We start from the raw sequence: 18,392 nt of genomic DNA, 5'->3' as shown, positions 1-18,392 counted from the left end.
TGCAGGGTCCTCTAGATCCGTAGATGGCCCTCGAAAAGAACAATTCCTGATCCTGAATGACACAGGTGTAATGAACATTATCGAGGACATGAAACCGAAAACTGGCCTTTCAAAGTAAACAAAAAAAATTTTATTCTTCTTATCGACCCAGGACTTACAATTACCTGCAGATTTTCCCACACATTGAACCTTAGAACGGCGTAGCTAACGCACATGCAAAGGAATCAATATGGAGGCGCCTAGTATGTGATAAACTACACTGAGGAAAACAAGAATACCACCACACACACGCCATGTTTACGGGTTTTACCTCTCTACTTGACCACATTTTGATATTGATAAGCTATTTCATAGAAACCAAATAGAAGTTCTTATATAACGTTCATTTGATTGTGTTAGTTTTTGAAAAACAATAATAATTGTGTGACAACAGCGTTTTTTGCACAATTTTTAGTACATCTTTTTAATGAAAATTTGTTTATAATATTTGTTAAACCGATGGTTTTCGAAGGCCAAGCAAAAACTTAGCTTCCTAAATAACTTACTTTTAATATAACTATAATTTTTATGTTGCATTTTCATTTATTTATGGGTCACAAACTTTTTTTGAACTAGTTGCTGCTGTCATCCACTTTATGGGTGACGTGGTACAGAACGTGCTAAACAGGTGAGCAGGCAATGCACGCAAACTCTATAATCAGTCTTACCAACGAATTATACTGAGATTTCAATGTAAATGGAGGCTTTTGATAAAGAGCTTTGGTAACCATAGAGTTGGAATGGTTAGGTCAATTTACTATCCAGCAGAACTAGCAGGTCCCTGACTACCCATCAGTGTAGATTCGAGGAACTTTCAGGGTAGTCATCAAATTTAAAAGGTGACTTCAAAACTTATAACTGAACATCAATAAACCCATAAGATGTCCACCAACCTCTGAACCGAGTGAGACAATTCTGCAGACGAAAACAGTCATAGATGTTATTTATAAACATTTTCAAGTCATCAATGTGTAGAGGTTCTGCAGCTTATGTCTAATGTAGAACGCTTGAGATAGTTCTGTCCATTGAATAATATCGAAAATTGCGACAAAATTATTTTTGACTTGAACACATCAACGCTTTGGATGTAGGTAGATGCATGGCAAAGCAGTAAAGATTTATCCGATACAGAAATAATATTATTTTTGATAGCTTAGTTCCACAAAACGCAAATCAAGTTCTAAGAAACACATAAAATCAAGACTATAGCATGGGTTGAAACACCAGAATCACACATAGATGACGCTACTTTATTATTGCACCTGTAAACTTTCAGTCAAATCATATACAAACGGTCAGTCAAATCATGTACAGAGTGTATGGAAGATGGTAAACATAATGACACCGTGCAGATATCAACATTAATGAATAATCACTCATTATAAACGACTCAAATGCATCCATCACGAGGTCGAGTAGCACTTGCATGCAATTATTAACAAAGATCGTTTTTCAAACTCTAAAGAAAACAAACCAAATGAATCAATCAAATATAAATTTTATACAAAAATCGCGAGCCAAGTCACCCTCGACGAGAAACTATTGTAGAAACGAAAATGCAACACTTATTTTAAATTTATGGATTTCATTTAATTCTCCGATCAGCTATATTTCTTGGATTACAGCTCTTGAAATCGTCTTTAATAGCAATAAGGACGAACAGAGCAAGTCTTTAACATTTTCTATAAAACCTTGCTGTCATTCATTGTTTTTGGTTGTTCCTTCAATTGCTTGATTTGATGACTCATTTGACTTAAAATAGAAAAATTCAAATCTCAAACTCGTTCCCTCCATCAGACTACTAAAGGCTCTAGTTTCAATTTATACCCTTGCGATAGCTTGTTTGTGATATCAAACTTGAATTCCATCTCCTCATACTTCAAATCGGTGTGGAAGCGGAAGTTTCGTAACAGTTGCACCAACGCCACCTTCATGGTGATCATTGCGTACTGTTTACCAATGCAATTGCGCATCCCCAAACTAAATGGCGCAAACGCACTCGGATGGCGACCCTTCGAGCGTTCAGGCGAGAACCGATCCGGGTCGAAAACATCCGCGTCCGGGCCCCAAAAGTCCTTCCTTCGATGCATAGCCGCGATGTTCAACAAAAAGTTTGTCCCACGAGGTATCAAGATTCCATCCACCTCCACATCTTCGATGGAGCTGCGCCCCACTAATGCACCCGATGGACAAAGACGTAACGCTTCGTTTATGCACTGCTCCAAGTAGATCAGCTGACTCAAGGCCTCCAGAGTTGTCTGCTGTTCACAGCCTGCCGGAAAAACGATGAGTATTTCGCTGCGCATTTTTTCCTGCACCATTGGATGCATTGCTAGCAAAGTTAAAAGATTGCAGATAGCGATCGCCGTAGTATCATTTCCCTGCAAAAGAGGAACGATTCGCATAACTTCTAGAATGGCCGGTATATGGGATTCATAACACTCACCGCTATTATCAATGTTATGGCTTGGTGTAGAATTTCCTCATCGCTGAATGGCTCACCTCCTCGCGTACTTTTCAACAACTGGTGGACAAAAATCTGAGGCTTCCGGTATTCTATCTCGTCGTCCGTAGTGGTTTCTTTTACTCCATCAATCTTGTGAGAATTACGTTGCACATTTATAATCTGAAAAAAAATTTGAACTATTGGACCTACTTCATGGAAAGATCTGTGCATTCCTTACATTTTCCACATAAGCGGATATTTTCTTCATGAAACGGTTTTGATGCTTATTCAATGTGGTAAACCTGTATATAAAGTCTGGATGGTACTGCACGTTTATTATACGCTGTGCAATGGCATCTAATCCGCTAAATAAACACAAAGTAAATAAGTATACAGCTTCACAGATAAGCATCGAAATGCTTCAATGTTTCTACTCACTCATCGATAACCTCAAACAACTTGGCTGCCTTCGGATCATTTAACGAGTCCGTGCCGAATGTAGAACCACATACCATGTCCAACGTACATCTGGAGCAGTATTCCATCACGTCCACCTGTTTTAAGTTGGGCGCCATCCTTATTCGTTCGATCATCCTTCCGACGCACTTGTCGAACAATGGGAGATAGTTCTCCAAGATGCGCTTGTTGAATGACAAATTAAGCGTCTTACGCTGATGCTTCCATAAGGAATCTTTAAGAAAACAATCACGATGTTATCAGACATCAAATTCTCAAGATTCTTCAAGTACTATAAAACTTACAGGGAGCTACTAAAAGCCCCAGATCGACTTTTGTGAAGGCGTACTCTTTGAGTTTGTTCATGGTCTTCGGATTGTCCATCACGGCACGCATTATATCCGGGTGAGAAGTACACACAAACACTTTCCACAGGAGTCTCACATGAAAGAGCCGATCGTGGCTCTGAAACACATCTCGCAGAAGTCGATACAGTTGCTCCCGAGATTTCCCAGCGACCAGCGGTAAATGGCCCAAAACGGGCACATAGGGCTCGTGCATTTCTATTTTCTCCGTGAACTCGAACATCTGCTGATACTTCCTGTATAGCGTCACGAGGAGCACTATTCCGATTGATAGTAGAAATAGCTCCATATTGATGTTCACACCAGCGTCGTGTGCCACTCGGAGCGACGGCTGCCCAACTACTGAACCCGGAAAGCACCCACCGCCTTTTTATTCATGTGAGAAGGCAATTTCTCTCAATGTCTGATCTTACTGCTCATATATTATACATCTCGGAAGGTGGCCTCTATATGCATCTTCATAATTTGAATTTGTTTTTACTCAAAATCATTCTCATGCAGAGAAGTGGCAAGTCACTTAAATGTAGCACGGTCATTAAACTTAGACACAGTTCCGGAGTATACGTTGCTCGTTTTGTTTTACGGATATAGGTACCATATTCTATTTTTAAGCATTTTAACGTGATGGAAATACCATTGACGCAGTTTGTGTTACTCCTACAAATATGAATAATACACATAGACTTTGATTACCACTACCTAGGATCCCTTTAGGAAAATTTAACCACTAAAATTGTTACAAATTGTTGAGACATTGGTAAAACATGAGTGAAAAAAATTAGACGTAATGAAAATTTGGCGTTTATTTTATGAACAGGAAAATCTTTGTTTATCAAATCATCGCTTCCAAAACAGATTTACCTTGTACGGTCCATTGCTATGATTAACTTCACTTTGCTTATATTGGTTAAATATATTTTAATTTAACCTTGATCAGTTTTGCTCCTTTGGACTTCAAACTTTTGGCTGGTTCTGGATTTTTCCATAAAATATACTCGTACTACAGTGAATAACAATAAAGTACATATTAAACATTGTGTCATGCAATTCAAACGATTACAATTTATGATTTGGCGTTGCTTTAACGCAAACAAGTAGCAAGTTTAATAATGACGATTACATTTATATAATACGTAATTCAAGACGAAAACACATTCACACAAACATTTGTCCTGCTTTTTGTGCCTTACAAGTGACGTACCTAAATGTTTCCAACCTTCGCCTTGGCGAAATCATAAAACGATGCGAAGGAATTAACCTTACCCTGCGGTTTTTTGCTTCTTTGATGGCACTTAAACTTGATCCCCTAAACTGTGACACTATCTCGTTAGGAGTCACTTGTAACCAGTTTCCAGCATTGAGCCAACTCCAGAGCCCAATCTCGACCATTCGTTTCATTTCGAGTGCGACATTGGTGGTGAAGGGAGTGAAAATGTTCTTTATTCCGACCTGCATAGTGCTTCTGGCGGTTTTGCTTTACTGGGCAAAGCTGACGAGCGATGCCAATCGGTTCGCGAAGGATATACCCGGTCCGAAATCGTATCCACTGATTGGTTGTGCTCACCTGCTCGTCGGTTCCGAAGAATACACCTTCAAGGTGGTATGTGAGTTGTTCCGGAAGTACACCCGCATGTTCCGACTCACACTCGGACCGAAAACGATCGTTTGCCTGTCAGATCCGGAGCTTATCCAGCAGGCGCTAACGGCGGGAGCCTGTCAAAACAAGGCGTTCTTCTACAGGTTTTTGGAGATGGACTACGGGCTGGTTTCGGCTCGCTGTAAGCACTCTTTCCATAGAACTTTTTCCAATCCACTCCATGGTAGTAGTAGAACATTTTGTGACCATCCTCTACTTCTCCGTAGATGGCGACTGGAAGCAGTACAGAAAAATGCTCAACCCAGCTTTCAATCAACGCATTTTGGTGAGCTTCATATCGATCTTCAGCCGCTGCTCGAACACGATGGTCGCTCGGATGGGTCTGGAGGAAAGGCATGGTCGCCCGTTCGATGCGTTGTACTATACGGCTCAATGTACGCTGGAAATGGTTTGCGCTAGTTCCCTGAAAAGCGATATTACGAACGACCCGCACGCTAACCTGGTGTGCCATGGTCTGGAGAAGATCGCCGCCATCATGAGCAGTCGCGTTTTCAACGTGCTGCTCTACAGCGATCTATTTTTCGCCATGACCCAACGGTACAGGGAGATGCAGCGGGAGCGTGTCCATGTAAAGGCAGTTGTGGATCCGGTGAGAAATACATGACTACTTCACAGCCTTATATTCGGATTTCAGCCTATACGGTATACCGTTCCAGATATTATTCAAACGAAGGGATGAAATTCATCAGCAAAGGGCGGAATCGGTCGTGGAGGATCAACATGAGGAAACCTATCGTAAACCTATGGTGTTTCTGGACCAGCTTTTAAATATGCAACGTAACGGTCAGGAACTTGCCATGGAAGAGATAGAAAACCACCTTTACACCATTATTGGAGCAGTAAGTACCATGTTATGTCCTGAAATAGGACATCATAGGACCTTATTGAGCATGTTTCCCTTACAGGGCAGTGAAACCACAGCTAACCAGGTAGGATACATCATCTGGCTACTGGCCATGCACCCCGCAGTCCAGGATCGGGTCTACAAAGAAATACAAAGTGTCTACGGAGCAGATTTGGACAACATTTCCTACGAATCGCTCGCCTCCCAAACCTACCTCGAGCAGGTCATCAAAGAATCGATGCGACTGTTCCCCGTAGCTCCTCTCATCGGGAGGGAGACGATAGAACCGATGACGCTGGGCAATGTGGTTATTCCCGCCGGAGTGACAATACTCATCAATATCCTCAACCTGCATCGACGCGAGGATCTCTGGGGGGAACGAGCCCATCTATTCGATCCCGAGCGGTTCGATCCGGCGACGTACGAGGCTCGCAAAAGCCATCCCTACAGCTACATTCCTTTCGGTGGTGGGCCACGTAACTGCATTGGCTACAGATACGGCATGCTGGCGATGAAGGTTATGGTCACCAAGGTGGTAAGCGCATACCAGCTGAGTACTCACCTGACACTCAACGATCCACTGAGGCTTTCGTTTGCGGTCACCCTTAAGCTCGGCGTTGGCCATTTGATAAACATCAAACGACGCTAGGGATGCTTAATTAGTGCTCGTGTCGCATTTTTTCCGAGTGGCTACCGTGAACAGTATTTTCTCAATGCAGCTCTTATAGCTTTCTTAACAAGCTTGACCTTAAATGTCTTCGAACGATGAGATTTCTTACACAACAGTAATTGTATCGTAGTTTTTTCTGTATTTATGTAATAAAAACGATAACCAAGAACGATTGTTTCGGGCTGTCTCATTCTATTAGCTATTCAATTATGTTTTTGATAACATTTTACAGTTTGGTGTCGGGCGGTGCTTTTATAAGTGGCAAGTAAAAAAATAAATTCGAACAAATATAATTTGAAACAAATTAATACTACCGATTTGAGACGGTAACACATGAAGAGAATTAATACAACTTGGGAAAGATACTTTCACATATGCGTTTGTTATTCACATATGACATCCTACAAAAAATAACACTCTTAACAATATCATCTTTTAATAACCTTACCTTAACGAAGGTACAACAACTTGTCTCTAACCGAATGAAACGAATAAATATATTTATTAAGCATTATTTTTAAGCTGGAATGGCATTAACTATTTTTAATTTCATGAATCCACTTGCTGATATGATACACTCACAAACGAAATTCCATTTAGTATAGTAAAAAAGAACATACAATCAATTTTAGAAAACTTCCTTTATATTTGCAGAAATCACCATAAGGTAACGGTCTCTAAAGATCATGAGATGGTTTGGAACACGAGGAAAAGCTCTGCGCGGGAGCTTTATAGGAATAATGATCAAACTTTACAGGGTGTTCCGTGGAAAACGTTAACGCTACGGATTGACAAAAAATAAAAACACAACTTGATTTTCTTAGTTTTTATTGCCTTCAGAAGTTTACAGTTGAGATTGATAACTATTGGCTTATGTTATCTATCTTTAATTGCATCATATCATAAATATTTACCGAGATGTATCGCCTGAAAATTTATTTTGAAATTACAAACAACCGATTTTCAATAATACCTAACTGATGCTGGACCACAAGTTTGAAAAATTATATAACACGATTCCCAAAATTTAACCTATCAAGCCGTTATAAACTAGCACGATTGTTTTCTAATGCTGAATTTGGATGTGACGATTCTACATTCTAATTCTTTTTTTTTATTTTTTGAGCCAAAACGAGTGATCCAAATGGAGATGTAGTACATAGTATACAATCTTATTACATGAATTGACAGCATGAAGATTTATGCCCTTTCACAAACTCGGCTTTCAAATACAATTTTACAAGCAACAGCAAGTTTTAAAAGCGTTATAATTTATTTTCGCTTAGTTTATGGTCAAAGAAAAAGGAAAAACCAAATTTTCCAACTAAAAACTCTTACTTTAGTTTCCAGACGCCAAATATTTAAGTTGCTCGAAAACTGGACACAGGATAAATGGATCCATTTGAAAGAAAGATTTTTTCATTTTCAGCTAGATAAAGCAATTTCATCGCATTGGATAGGTCTCAACTAGATGGATAAACATGTCATTGAATGAAGGTCTCTTTTAAAGAGGACAATCATTTCTCGCAAATTATCGTTACGCCGACTGTCTCGTAAACAAAATTCGAGAACGACATGCAAAGCAGCATGTTAACCTAATCTGATTGTGCTGATATTTGTGGAACGAGTGCACGGTTTGCGTGATCCAGATTCTTTTTCCCCGAAACAAGCAGACTTTCCGATTCCGCCAGTACTCTGGACCAACCATCAACGCACTCGCACACACAAACGTTTGTGCTCGCGTATCTCCATATCACTGGTGGAAACTTTTCTCCACCCTGCGAAAGAAGCCGTGCTCAACAATGTACGCATTTACCTCCTGGCGTAGCTACATGAGCGATGCACTTGAAAGAAAGCTTGCTGCAGATGAAAACAGCCTCGCACTTGGCCAACAATGCAATTTACTGCGTTGCACCAGCCCCGGGAAGGTCATGGGAATCGCAGTGACAGAAGTGGTGGCGTGCGGGTCTTGCACTCGCTTCCATTCAATCTTTTCCCCCTGGCACGTGTGCTACCGATGTGACACACATTTGCGAAGCAGCATACATCTTGTGACAAACGGTCACGGACCTCAGGCAATGTGGAGGGGCTATCAATTTTCTTTAAATGCTTTTAAATCTCAACCATATTCCATTGAAAACGGTATGATATCATTTATTCGCAGCCAACATTTGTGCACCTTTTAGTTCATTGTACTGATGTTTGCTTTGTAAGACATCTACAATGTACATTAATTTTGTTTGCATGAATAATAGAGTAAGTGGATGGTTTTCTTATGTAGGTCTTTGTGCTCCCACTTTCTCGTTGCCAGTAGCCCATCGTTCAACGCTGACCCAACATTCATCTGCCCGCGTCACAACATATGCATCACAACATACAATTAACCGTTTCGGCGCATTCGTTTTTGATGATGAGCGAATCGGGCGAGGGAAAAGAAATGCGAGAAACGAAAGTGAAACATTAACGAAGAAAGAAAAAATAAACGAATCTTTAGGTTTGAAGAAAGAGGGACGAACAAAACGGATACAACACCGATGAGGATGAATCCACGCGTCCCGAAGACGAGTTGTGCAAACCCACCGGGCTTAGATGAATAGAAGAAAACCCAAAGAAAGAAAACTCTCGTCGATGAGCGATGTAGCAAAATGTTTAGAAAAGTTTGGACATGCTACTACCGCGCGGTAGCACGAGACCCGCACCAGCAGCGCCAGCAACCATTTGCTAATGCAAACAGCAATCAATAACTGGCCATCGCCCGGTTGGCTAGCTGGCCATCGATAATCGTGGATGCGCAGCAAGGAAGCCCGGAGAGGCAGAGCGGAGCGGAGTAGCTGGAGAAAATAAAAAGAAAACATGTGGATCGAATGATGGAAATGCAACCGGAGTGCAAATAGCCAGACTATACACGTAAAAACAAACTACATCATCAATCTGTGTAAATCGCTTGCACTAGGCTAACCTGGCTATCCGAGGTTGCGTGGAGTCTTTCAACTCCAGCTAATGAGTCCGTTGCGCAACCCAAACCGGGTGGTGGAAAGGGTCAAACTAATTAAGAGCAGGTCCACCTGTCGATATGCGGCGTTGAGCATAGTTCCAGCAATGAGGATTTAATATTTGTGACTTGCTTTGGAAATAATTCATTTATTTGTTTTTCTTTTGTTTGATTTGTTTAGCTTCATCTTGTCTCTGGTGAAATGCTTTCTTTGTCTTTAAATTGTTTATGCTGAAAACATATTATATATGCCAACAGTATCCATGTGCTTCATAGTTTCAAAAATAATACTAAACAGACTGAATTGTGCCCTTAACATCTGACTATTGATCTTGTTAATAATCAACCAGCCTAATTATCGATGAACATTTGATTCATTTGATTGTTATTATGTTTTACTAGTAAGACTGTCAAGTATACTGTCTTTGCTTGAATTATGTTTCAGTTATTATTAAAAAATATAAAACAAGCACATATGATCTAAGGTAAATCACTTTAAATAAAAAAGCATTTTAATGTAAGGTACATTTCACAAAATCGTTTCGCTCACCTCATAAATCGTTGTGAATCAAACTTGTTTGCAAGCGTCTATCGATTCTCGAATTGTACCAAGCCGACGATAGAATGTAGTTTTCCATAGGTGCGATGATCCCGATTGCAAAATAACTTCAGATGCTGTTGTTTTTTTTTAAGGCGAACCAAAAATCCGCAAACATGCACGTCACAGTCTCCGAATGGGGCTGTCGTTCGCGAGGAAACGAGTTGGAGATCGGTCGGAAGCTGTGGGCCAAAAAACCAAAAGCTTACAACTAGCGGATCTCGGGATGTGGTACGCTTCGCAGAAGGAGGCCACCTCGATCGCAACGGAAAGAACGAGAAAACAAAACATACACACACAGATACAAATGGTGCAATGCAATGTTATGTAAGCAGGTAGCCAGTGCACGTCTCAAGATGCGTTCCCATTGCGGGAAAAACGTTTCGGACGTCCCTCGGAGTGCGGCCAACGCCTGACCGGACCGGAGCGCAGCTAGTGGCGGCCAGGCTGGATGCCGGTTTTCCCGAGGGCGATGCCGGACGCTCGGCTGGCTGACCTCAATTGCGTTTCGGCGGGGACTTGCACGGGGGGTCGGCGCGGATGAGGAAGGGAAGGCGCAAACAAATGAGATCTTGATTGAATTAGGTGCAGCATCGCACGCTAGCGCTGCATTTGCACCTTTTAGTTTTGTGCCTGCCGTTTTCCGCCTGCGTTTTCCGCCTGCCTTCCGAGTTCGAAGCAGGACTTTTGGCCCGTTCTAGGCCTGTTCACACGATCGGTGCGGTGTAGGCTGCAACGCCGGGTGTAGGGCACGGCGTGGATCGGAATGCCTGCAGAATGCATTCCGCATGCCCGAAGTCCGATTCCCGGCCGGCTTGTTCCGCCGCCCTTTCGAACGATTGACCTCGGCCCCAGGAATTATTACGCTACGCCCTCCAATACACCCCGCCTTCTCGCGTTCCAGTGCCCCCAAACTGCTCCCTCCCCTCACTCCTCTCCCAGCTGCGCTCGGAAGGAAGCACCAGGAAGTGGTGAATTATTAATGCTCCCGCATTTATCATACGGCCGCCCTGCCGACAGCGAGAATGGCCGCGCAAGGAAAAGATTACGTACGGCCATATCATCGACGCTCGGAGCGCGGCTGGTGTGCAACGTATGGCTTGAAGTGAGAAGTGGATGAAGAAGAAAAAATGGGCAAATCTCCGCGCCGAAACCAACGGGACTGCTTGCACCGTTGACCGCTGACAAACGGCCTAAACCTTAGCCCCGGCTCGGCCAAGTCGTCGGGTGCGCGAAAACATCATCAGCGCCCGTATGTGCGATCCGTCGACACACTCGGCGTAAGAAGGGAGGCATCTTGCCAATTTTCACTTTTATTAGTATCCCCTCCGCGTCGGGATCATTAAAAAGCTACCCCCTTTTCCGGGCTTTGAAGTGCACCGTTCCGAACAGTTTTGTGCAGCGGCCCATTGGGCGTGTGCGATAAGCGTTGCTTTATTTTATTTTAGTTTTTGTTTGCTGCTTGCTGCATTGCAGCTCTTATCGTTGCATGCTAGGTACCGCTATCGGTACCGTTCGGCAAGTACTCCATCGGTTCTGTGCTGAATTATGAATCGTTAGTTGAGCGTGGAGGTAATTTCACTGCACCCGAAAGGTGAAGTTTTTTGCGAGTGGTTCTTCTTACATCAGAAGTTAAAACGCAAGATAGAATGTCATTATTCAATAATATCATAGAGATTCGTAATCGTGATCATGTAAGCATAAATATTGAACAACGAACTGTCCTTTAGTGACACGATCTCCCTAGTGGGGTCTGGTTTTTCTTCTGGTGCCCGAACGGTATATTGAAGATCGATTATCAACCGTAACCAGATCGGTTACCAGTAAAAAGGGAAGAATCATTGCAGTGATAAATAATAAAACAATAATGTGAGACATATTTAACATTTTATAAACATTTGATATGATTCTGGGAAGCTAGTTCTTTTTTATTTAAAGACTTTCCAATGTAAATATGCTAAGGATATTAGAGACAAACTCGTGGAAAATCGAACCATCTTCTTTTTTACGCGGGAGTATAATTACCATAATGAAATGCCGAAAGAAAGAGGCCTGGAAATTTGGCTATATCTTTAAATTAGCTAAATACCTCGAATGATCATACTCATTTGATTATTAAAATTTAAAACAAATCATATAATAACTGGTACACTCAGAAGCGGAACTGCCTCAGAAGCGGAACTAGACTGAGTAACGCGGGTGGCCCGAGATTAAAAGGTTCCTGGACCGAAAACTCAAAAAAAAGCCGGTGATTTTATTTTTCACCTGAATTTAACGCTTCTTTATGTAAAATTTGTCTTCATACTTATTCATATTGGTTTATGATCGTTAATTTTCACCTTCAAAGCCTTAACAGAGTATTTTTTCGCTTGCTTATGTCGGTATGTTCTTCCCGTATGACGCAAAGTGCCAGCAATTCACGAATCACCAGTAAACGTGAGTATTGAATGTCATGTACGATTATTTTTCTCATTGCATTCGCAATTGATTGCATTCAGTGAAACAAGTGGTAGAATTGATAGCAAATTCTGCATTCATATGACAATGTCGCAAACATGGTTAACGGATAACAAGCTCTTATGAAAATAAGTACAACTTTTATCTTTGGTATAGAAACATTCTGCCAATAGAACGGTCCGGAGGGGGGCCATGGAAAGTATTGATCCAACCCTGGCTACACTTAAAATTCGTAGCACAAAAGCACAAAAACTGCACATCATTTTAATCATAATCGGTATGTACACAAAAATGTATGTACATACACGCAACCGACCCTGCAGCTTACTTATCAGTAACACTTGTTTGTTTTCGACACACAGTTTTTCATAAATTTTACTGTTCACTATTCTTCGTTTAAATAATAGTTTGTTTTATATTCGGCTTAAATTATTACACCATTTAAAATTTAAGTTTCTTCAAACAGCAATATCGAAGTCCTATTCATTTAAACCAAAAGCTATTTAAAATGAGTAAAATTGAATTTTCTACAAACAATTGTTGCTTATAACAGAAAAATTAAATTTTACCCAGCAAAACTTTCATGCGATTATTTTTTATACATACATATTGCGGGTTATCAAAATAGATATGGTTACTGAATTACACCTGAAGCTATACCAAGAAAATGAAAGTGAAACACGGGGCGTGTGCCTGTCCCAACCAGAGCTATCGATTACAATTGCAACGAAAGTGCATTCGGTTAGCTTTTTTCAGCATCATGTCATTCGACCCTCCAAAACGGGTCCGGGTGCATCCGTTATGACACGGCTGATGAAATACGCCGGGGCTATCTTGCACCCGACCGCTTGAGTCAAATGCTCCCAACTCACTGTGTGAAGTATTCCGTTACCATTTCAGTTGCGTGGCGATCTGCAGCCGTTCGATTGAATTTCGATCGCACACCCACCAACATTGACGGCATGCAAATGCCGAAGATAGCGCAGCAAAAGGTCCCTGTACCTATCGGATTCCGACGGTGTTCGATGGTGCGCGGCTCCGACGAGTAGCAAAAATGCCAAACACGAAAATCGATCTGGGAGAGGGGGTGGGAGGGAGTGAATGTGTCCCGGTGGCGCCTCTATCTCGAAACTCCCATCGATCCACGTGCTTGCGTTGCGCCTCGAGGACGGGGTTGAATTTCGCCGCCCGCAGTCCACAACCGATGGCATGATTACTTTCGACATTTTCCCGTTCGCGCCGTTGACCTCGGACATCGGACATCCTCCCGCGAGGATCCCGTTAGGCGAAGGAAGAAAGGTGGTCAGATTTTCGGGCGGGTGAATAAAAAAGCCTCATCAAAAGGCCAGCGCAGCGATCAAATATAAAGCAAAGCCGTGTTCTAGAGCCCTACTAAACTTCAGACTTAGAACCCGCCGGGCACTCGGTTGGGCTCGTGATCGCTTCATCGTGTGCCGGGTTCGTGAAGGTCCGGTCCATCTCTCGCCCGTTTACTCGGTTCGACTCTTCACGACGACGACAACTTCGGAGGAAGATGATGATGATCCACTGAACCCGCTGGACCCCTTAATTGGGTCCCATTAGCTTCACTTAGCTTTTGGTTTATTGCTTTGCCCGGCACCATCCTCCTACGAGTACACGAAGCTTCCACGGCCACCATCCTTCCGGCCCAGCGTCTTTTGTTCTTGCGCCCCTGCTTCCGCGCTACGAACCTCTTGCAGGCAAATTTTTCCAGAAAAACCACCCAAATTGCCGTCTTCAGCTGGTCCGGTCTGCAGGATCGCACCACAACCCACCCACGGATAGAAGAAAGAACAGCCTCCTCCGTAGCATCCGCTTGCCTCCAACAATCGCACAGACACAAAAAAAAAACACACACACACACACAGAAGGGATGATCACTATCACGGAAACCCATCTCGCTAACATATCGCTAATAATTTGTAGTGGCTAAATGTGCCCAAACCGTTTAGTGGAGTGCAGCACGCCGAACCCCGCACCGGAAGGAAAAGGGCTAATGGCCGTCAGCCGAAGAGTTATGGTCCATTTAACATCGACGAAAGGTGGCCACCGCTCCCCGCCGGCGGAGTTGCTTGTCGGGAATGCGGGAAACACTTTACGATATCATAAGTAAATGAGCTCGAAGCGAGAGGATAAGCTGGTTTGAATGTTTTTAACTATGTTTTAATGGTATGATTTTAATCTGTTTTATTTTCAACTTATGTTTATTTGCCGAATCACTCAAAGAATAACCAAGCTCTAAAAACTATTGAACAACCCGGTTGACAGAAATTGACATTGTTGCTGGTACTATGTAGTTCCAGCAAGAGTCCCAGCAATCTGCCATGGAAAAACTTGCTGGTACTACATGACAGCTGCAAAAAATTTGAATTTTTGTCAACCGGGAAGATATCAACTGTCATTGCAAGTAAAACCACATGCGCAATATTTCGATTATTCGATTCTTTTCCTTTTGAACTGTTTGCTTCTTTGAAGAAAGATTACAAAATTTTGTATCTTTTGTGTTTAGCAAAACAAATGTTAATGTAAAACTATTATAAGCTACTATTATGCCCTTGAACATGAGCAATACTTCTTTAACTACCTACTATTTTTGAAGAAAATGTCAAATGCTCCGGATATATCAAAACATGGTATATTTGAAAACAGTTGTAATTGCAATCGTTATTCGTGTCGAAAGTAGAAATCTTAGATTCTTGTACAAATCAAGGGTAAAAATCAAAAGGTAGAAAACGAGTTTTAAAATACTTTTAAAAGTAAAATAAAGTCGAGTATAAAATAAAACAGCGTTGAGCGTTCTCCTTTATTATTTTGGTTTGGTACAACTGGTTTCAAATGACAAGTTTCGACGGTAATGAGCAGTTTTTGCTGAACTACTAAAACAATTATTGCGCTATTTAAATAGCAATAATTTCATGCTATTAAAGCATTTCAAACTAGTAATTTTTTTTTTTTTTTTTTTTTTTTCACGAGCTATATCGAAAACTGCCTGCTGGGGTTGATCCTCGCTGGTTTAATTTATTTAAAGTCTGCAGCACATGCCGAACCAGTTTTTGCAGAGTCCAAAACATTCACCATGCAGGACGCGTCTACCAGCTTCTCGCTGCAGGACTTTGGGTGCATTGCAACCCAGCCGGTTTCTGGGCAAGTTCAACTAGTTTACGATGGTCAAACCAACGCCTAGGCGACTGTCCTAGCCTGCTGGCTCAAGGACGAAGGCCGGTCAAAGCTTTGCTTTATCAAGACGGTGGTCTCGAGATGCTGCAGCGACCGCAGACGGTTGTTTAAAACTACTTCAGTAGAAGCAAAATGCAGTACAAGCAGCAGCACTTATGCTGATTTGGTACCATATAGGGACTTCCTGATTACTGCCATTGGCCGCAATCGATTGTTCGCACTATGTTTGCAACCGGGAGGATGTTGAATGCACAAAACAAGTCCCGACAAGTCGACAACAAGGAGGAGGCGGGGTTGGATAATGGTTGGATATTATAGGGATGCGATACGGACGTCCTTTGCATGTATTTGTATCAATCGACGCTTCCTTTTTAAGAACAAGAACGCTCTCGAGATTCACTTTCGTTTAAACATAAGCTTGGTTGAAGCAAACGTAAAAGGCAGTATTTCATTTTTGTCATTCAGACAATCACTTCGAACACTTTCGCCTAGTCGAGTCTATGACGAACACACGTGAAATAAAAGTGAACTCTTCTAAAAAGCTTACCCATGTTTTCCCCGTTCCGTGTCAACACTTTTCCCCGATTGTTTGCTGATCCGCTGGAGAAGTGGGAAACATTCACTAAAGATGTGATTGAAGTCCCAAGGTCCGCTCCCAAATTGACTCCACTTTAAATGCACACCGTCTATTACTAACAGCTGCTAGGCCCCTGCCCAAAGGCATGAAACTTTCATAAGCTACCGTTTTCTAGCGACAGCTTCTGATGATGGCATAAATTTGCCTACATTTGGCCACACTTCTGCCAAACAGCAATCACACCGAAAGGCGGACCCAACAACGCACCGTACAAAGCCATCGGTGGCGTCTTAATGAAGCTTCTTTACTGCTTTGATTTAGGAGAAAGTGCATCATTCAGCCACTTGGCAGGCGTTTGTAAAGGCAGAAGTTTGACGAAAAATGACAGAACGAGCAGGGGAAGCTAGGTGGGACAGAAAATCGCACAACACACAAACTGAAACATTCCCCCCGGACGAGGGAAGGTCTCGGTGATAGCGAAGCGAAAAGTGCTATAGAAACATTCGTCGACTTCAATGAAAACGTGCTTCGCAAAATATTTATATCCCCGCACAGCTTCCCATAGCCTTCGGGCCGTCTAGCTTCACCGCCGGTGGTGGCCACATCGTGACCCCGTCCAGGACTCGTCCTGTTCCGCTCGCAAACTGCCCCGCGGGTGCTGGTTCGCTAAATGTCATTTCCTGTGGCCGGGACGTCGGGACCGTCATGACATTTCATCCCGGCGAGGGGAGCCAAATTTGAAGACGATTTCGCCGAAGAAGATGGCCTCGCGATGCCGCAAACGCGATGGTTTGGGAAGAGCGAAGCAAAACAGAGAATAAAAAAACAACACACGGTGAAAACACGAAGAAAGTTTGCATGAGCCCAAAACATTGACCGGCTCCGGCGGATGGAGTGAATGGAAGAGCAAGAAAGAGAGAGAGAGAAGTAGAGTGTAAGAGATAGAGAAAGACCAACGGCTCGGCTGCCTAAACGCCATTAAAGACCTTTTCCCTCATTACTCATCACGCGGCAAATGCCGGCGCTGATAGTATGGCCGCCTGCCGAGCGGCGCTTTTCCGGTCCCCCTTTTCCTTTCCCGAGTGGAAGCAAACATAAATACCGTCCGAACGTGGACGGGTGAATATTCGCAACCTTGCACAATCCAATCGATGGTGGCGCGCATTTTCATTCCGGGAACGAAATTGTCTGCCGACGACATCCTTCTAATCGCATCGAAAGTGAGAGTGATCCCCGCCGAGCCGCGGATAAACTCGCGGCAGGTGCTCGCGGGTCAATGTTTTCCCCCACATTGACACATTGCTGGATTCGGCAGCGAGCGAGTTCGGGGGCCAATAAATATCAAAAGCCACGGGAACGGAGGCGCCCGGCAGCGTTTCCTTTACCACACACGGCGCAAATGCTGGACCAGAATTCAATTACTGTCCACTTAGGAATTCACCCACTGACGGCGCCGCCGCGGATGCCGTGCGTCGTGGAAAGCTGCGGGACGGAAAAGTGAACTTTCGACCATGAAATACGAAACCCCGAGGAAAGTACGCCGAAGCGATCATATTGTTTGCATGATTTATTAACAACAACGACAGCAGGGGGGCCTGTAAACAGCCTGACTAATTGATTGTCCAACTCCGTGCGGACGGCGTCGGGATCACGAACGGCTGCGATCGTGCTGTTGTCGCCAGCATAGAAGGGAAAATCTCCCTCGCGCACGCTGGCTCGCTCGAAGCTTGGCTGTGGGAAAATTGGATGAAAATCAAACAACTCAACAACCCAAACAACCACCCGGGTGACACACAATAATAAAAAAAAAAAAAAGAAACACAGTCCACAAGATAGCGGTGCCTGAGTTTTCATCCGGTGGATGGTTTTCCATCGGCAACAATCCACACCGGTATCATTGTCGGCCTTTCGATTCGGTGCTATTTTCACCCTCGTATTTTATTCGTTTATGAAGAAACAGTGGGCAACTTGCTATGGACAACTCGGAGCGGCACAAGTTGGACAATTTTAATTAGAACCTAACGCGGCGACGAAAAGAAAACGGGACGGTAAATTGAAACGATAGACGAGTCAAATAAAGATTTTTCTTTGGT

General features: G+C 43.0%; 2 protein-coding genes across 2 annotated transcripts; one reads left to right on the top strand and one right to left on the bottom strand.

The window, feature by feature from the left end:
* Positions 1-1,832: 1,832 nt before the first annotated feature.
* Positions 1,833-3,595, bottom strand: LOC131260005 (cytochrome P450 4c21-like). The gene is made up of 5 exons (XM_058261659.1): positions 3,247-3,595; positions 2,924-3,176; positions 2,724-2,850; positions 2,486-2,665; positions 1,833-2,420 (listed from the first exon to the last, which is right to left on the bottom strand). The coding sequence occupies exons 1-5, from the start codon at positions 3,593-3,595 to the stop codon at positions 1,833-1,835; spliced, it is 1,497 nt and encodes a 498-aa protein (XP_058117642.1).
* Positions 3,596-4,738: 1,143 nt separating this feature from the next.
* Positions 4,739-6,456, top strand: LOC131271625 (cytochrome P450 4d1-like). Its single transcript, XM_058273119.1, has 4 exons — positions 4,739-5,084; positions 5,170-5,552; positions 5,620-5,802; positions 5,869-6,456. The coding sequence occupies exons 1-4, from the start codon at positions 4,739-4,741 to the stop codon at positions 6,454-6,456; spliced, it is 1,500 nt and encodes a 499-aa protein (XP_058129102.1).
* The last annotated feature ends 11,936 nt before the right edge of the window (positions 6,457-18,392 follow it).

The sequence above is a fragment of the Anopheles coustani genome, chromosome 3, assembly GCF_943734705.1.
Source record: "Anopheles coustani chromosome 3, idAnoCousDA_361_x.2, whole genome shotgun sequence".
Classification (NCBI taxonomy): domain Eukaryota; kingdom Metazoa; phylum Arthropoda; class Insecta; order Diptera; family Culicidae; genus Anopheles; species Anopheles coustani.
The sequence above is the reverse complement of the archived record's forward strand: the minus strand, read 5'-3'. Positions and strand labels throughout refer to the sequence as shown.

What these genes read in the sequence shown, in the direction of transcription:
- LOC131260005 (XM_058261659.1), bottom strand. Translation starts at nt 3,595, where the DNA reads ATGGAGCTATTTCTACTATCAATCGGAATAGTGCTCCTCGTGACGCTA. An exon ending in GGGGCTTTTAGTAGCTCCCT is followed by an intron (nt 3,177 to 3,246) that starts GTAAGTTTTATA and finishes GTTTTCTTAAAG; the next exon opens with ATTCCTTATGGAAGCATCAG. An exon ending in TATCCGCTTATGTGGAAAAT is followed by an intron (nt 2,666 to 2,723) that starts GTAAGGAATGCA and finishes ATTTTTTTTCAG; the next exon opens with ATTATAAATGTGCAACGTAA.
- LOC131271625 (XM_058273119.1), top strand. Translation starts at nt 4,739, where the DNA reads ATGTTCTTTATTCCGACCTGCATAGTGCTTCTGGCGGTTTTGCTTTAC. An exon ending in CGGGCTGGTTTCGGCTCGCT is followed by an intron (nt 5,085 to 5,169) that starts GTAAGCACTCTT and finishes ACTTCTCCGTAG; the next exon opens with ATGGCGACTGGAAGCAGTAC. An exon ending in TTTACACCATTATTGGAGCA is followed by an intron (nt 5,803 to 5,868) that starts GTAAGTACCATG and finishes TTTCCCTTACAG; the next exon opens with GGCAGTGAAACCACAGCTAA.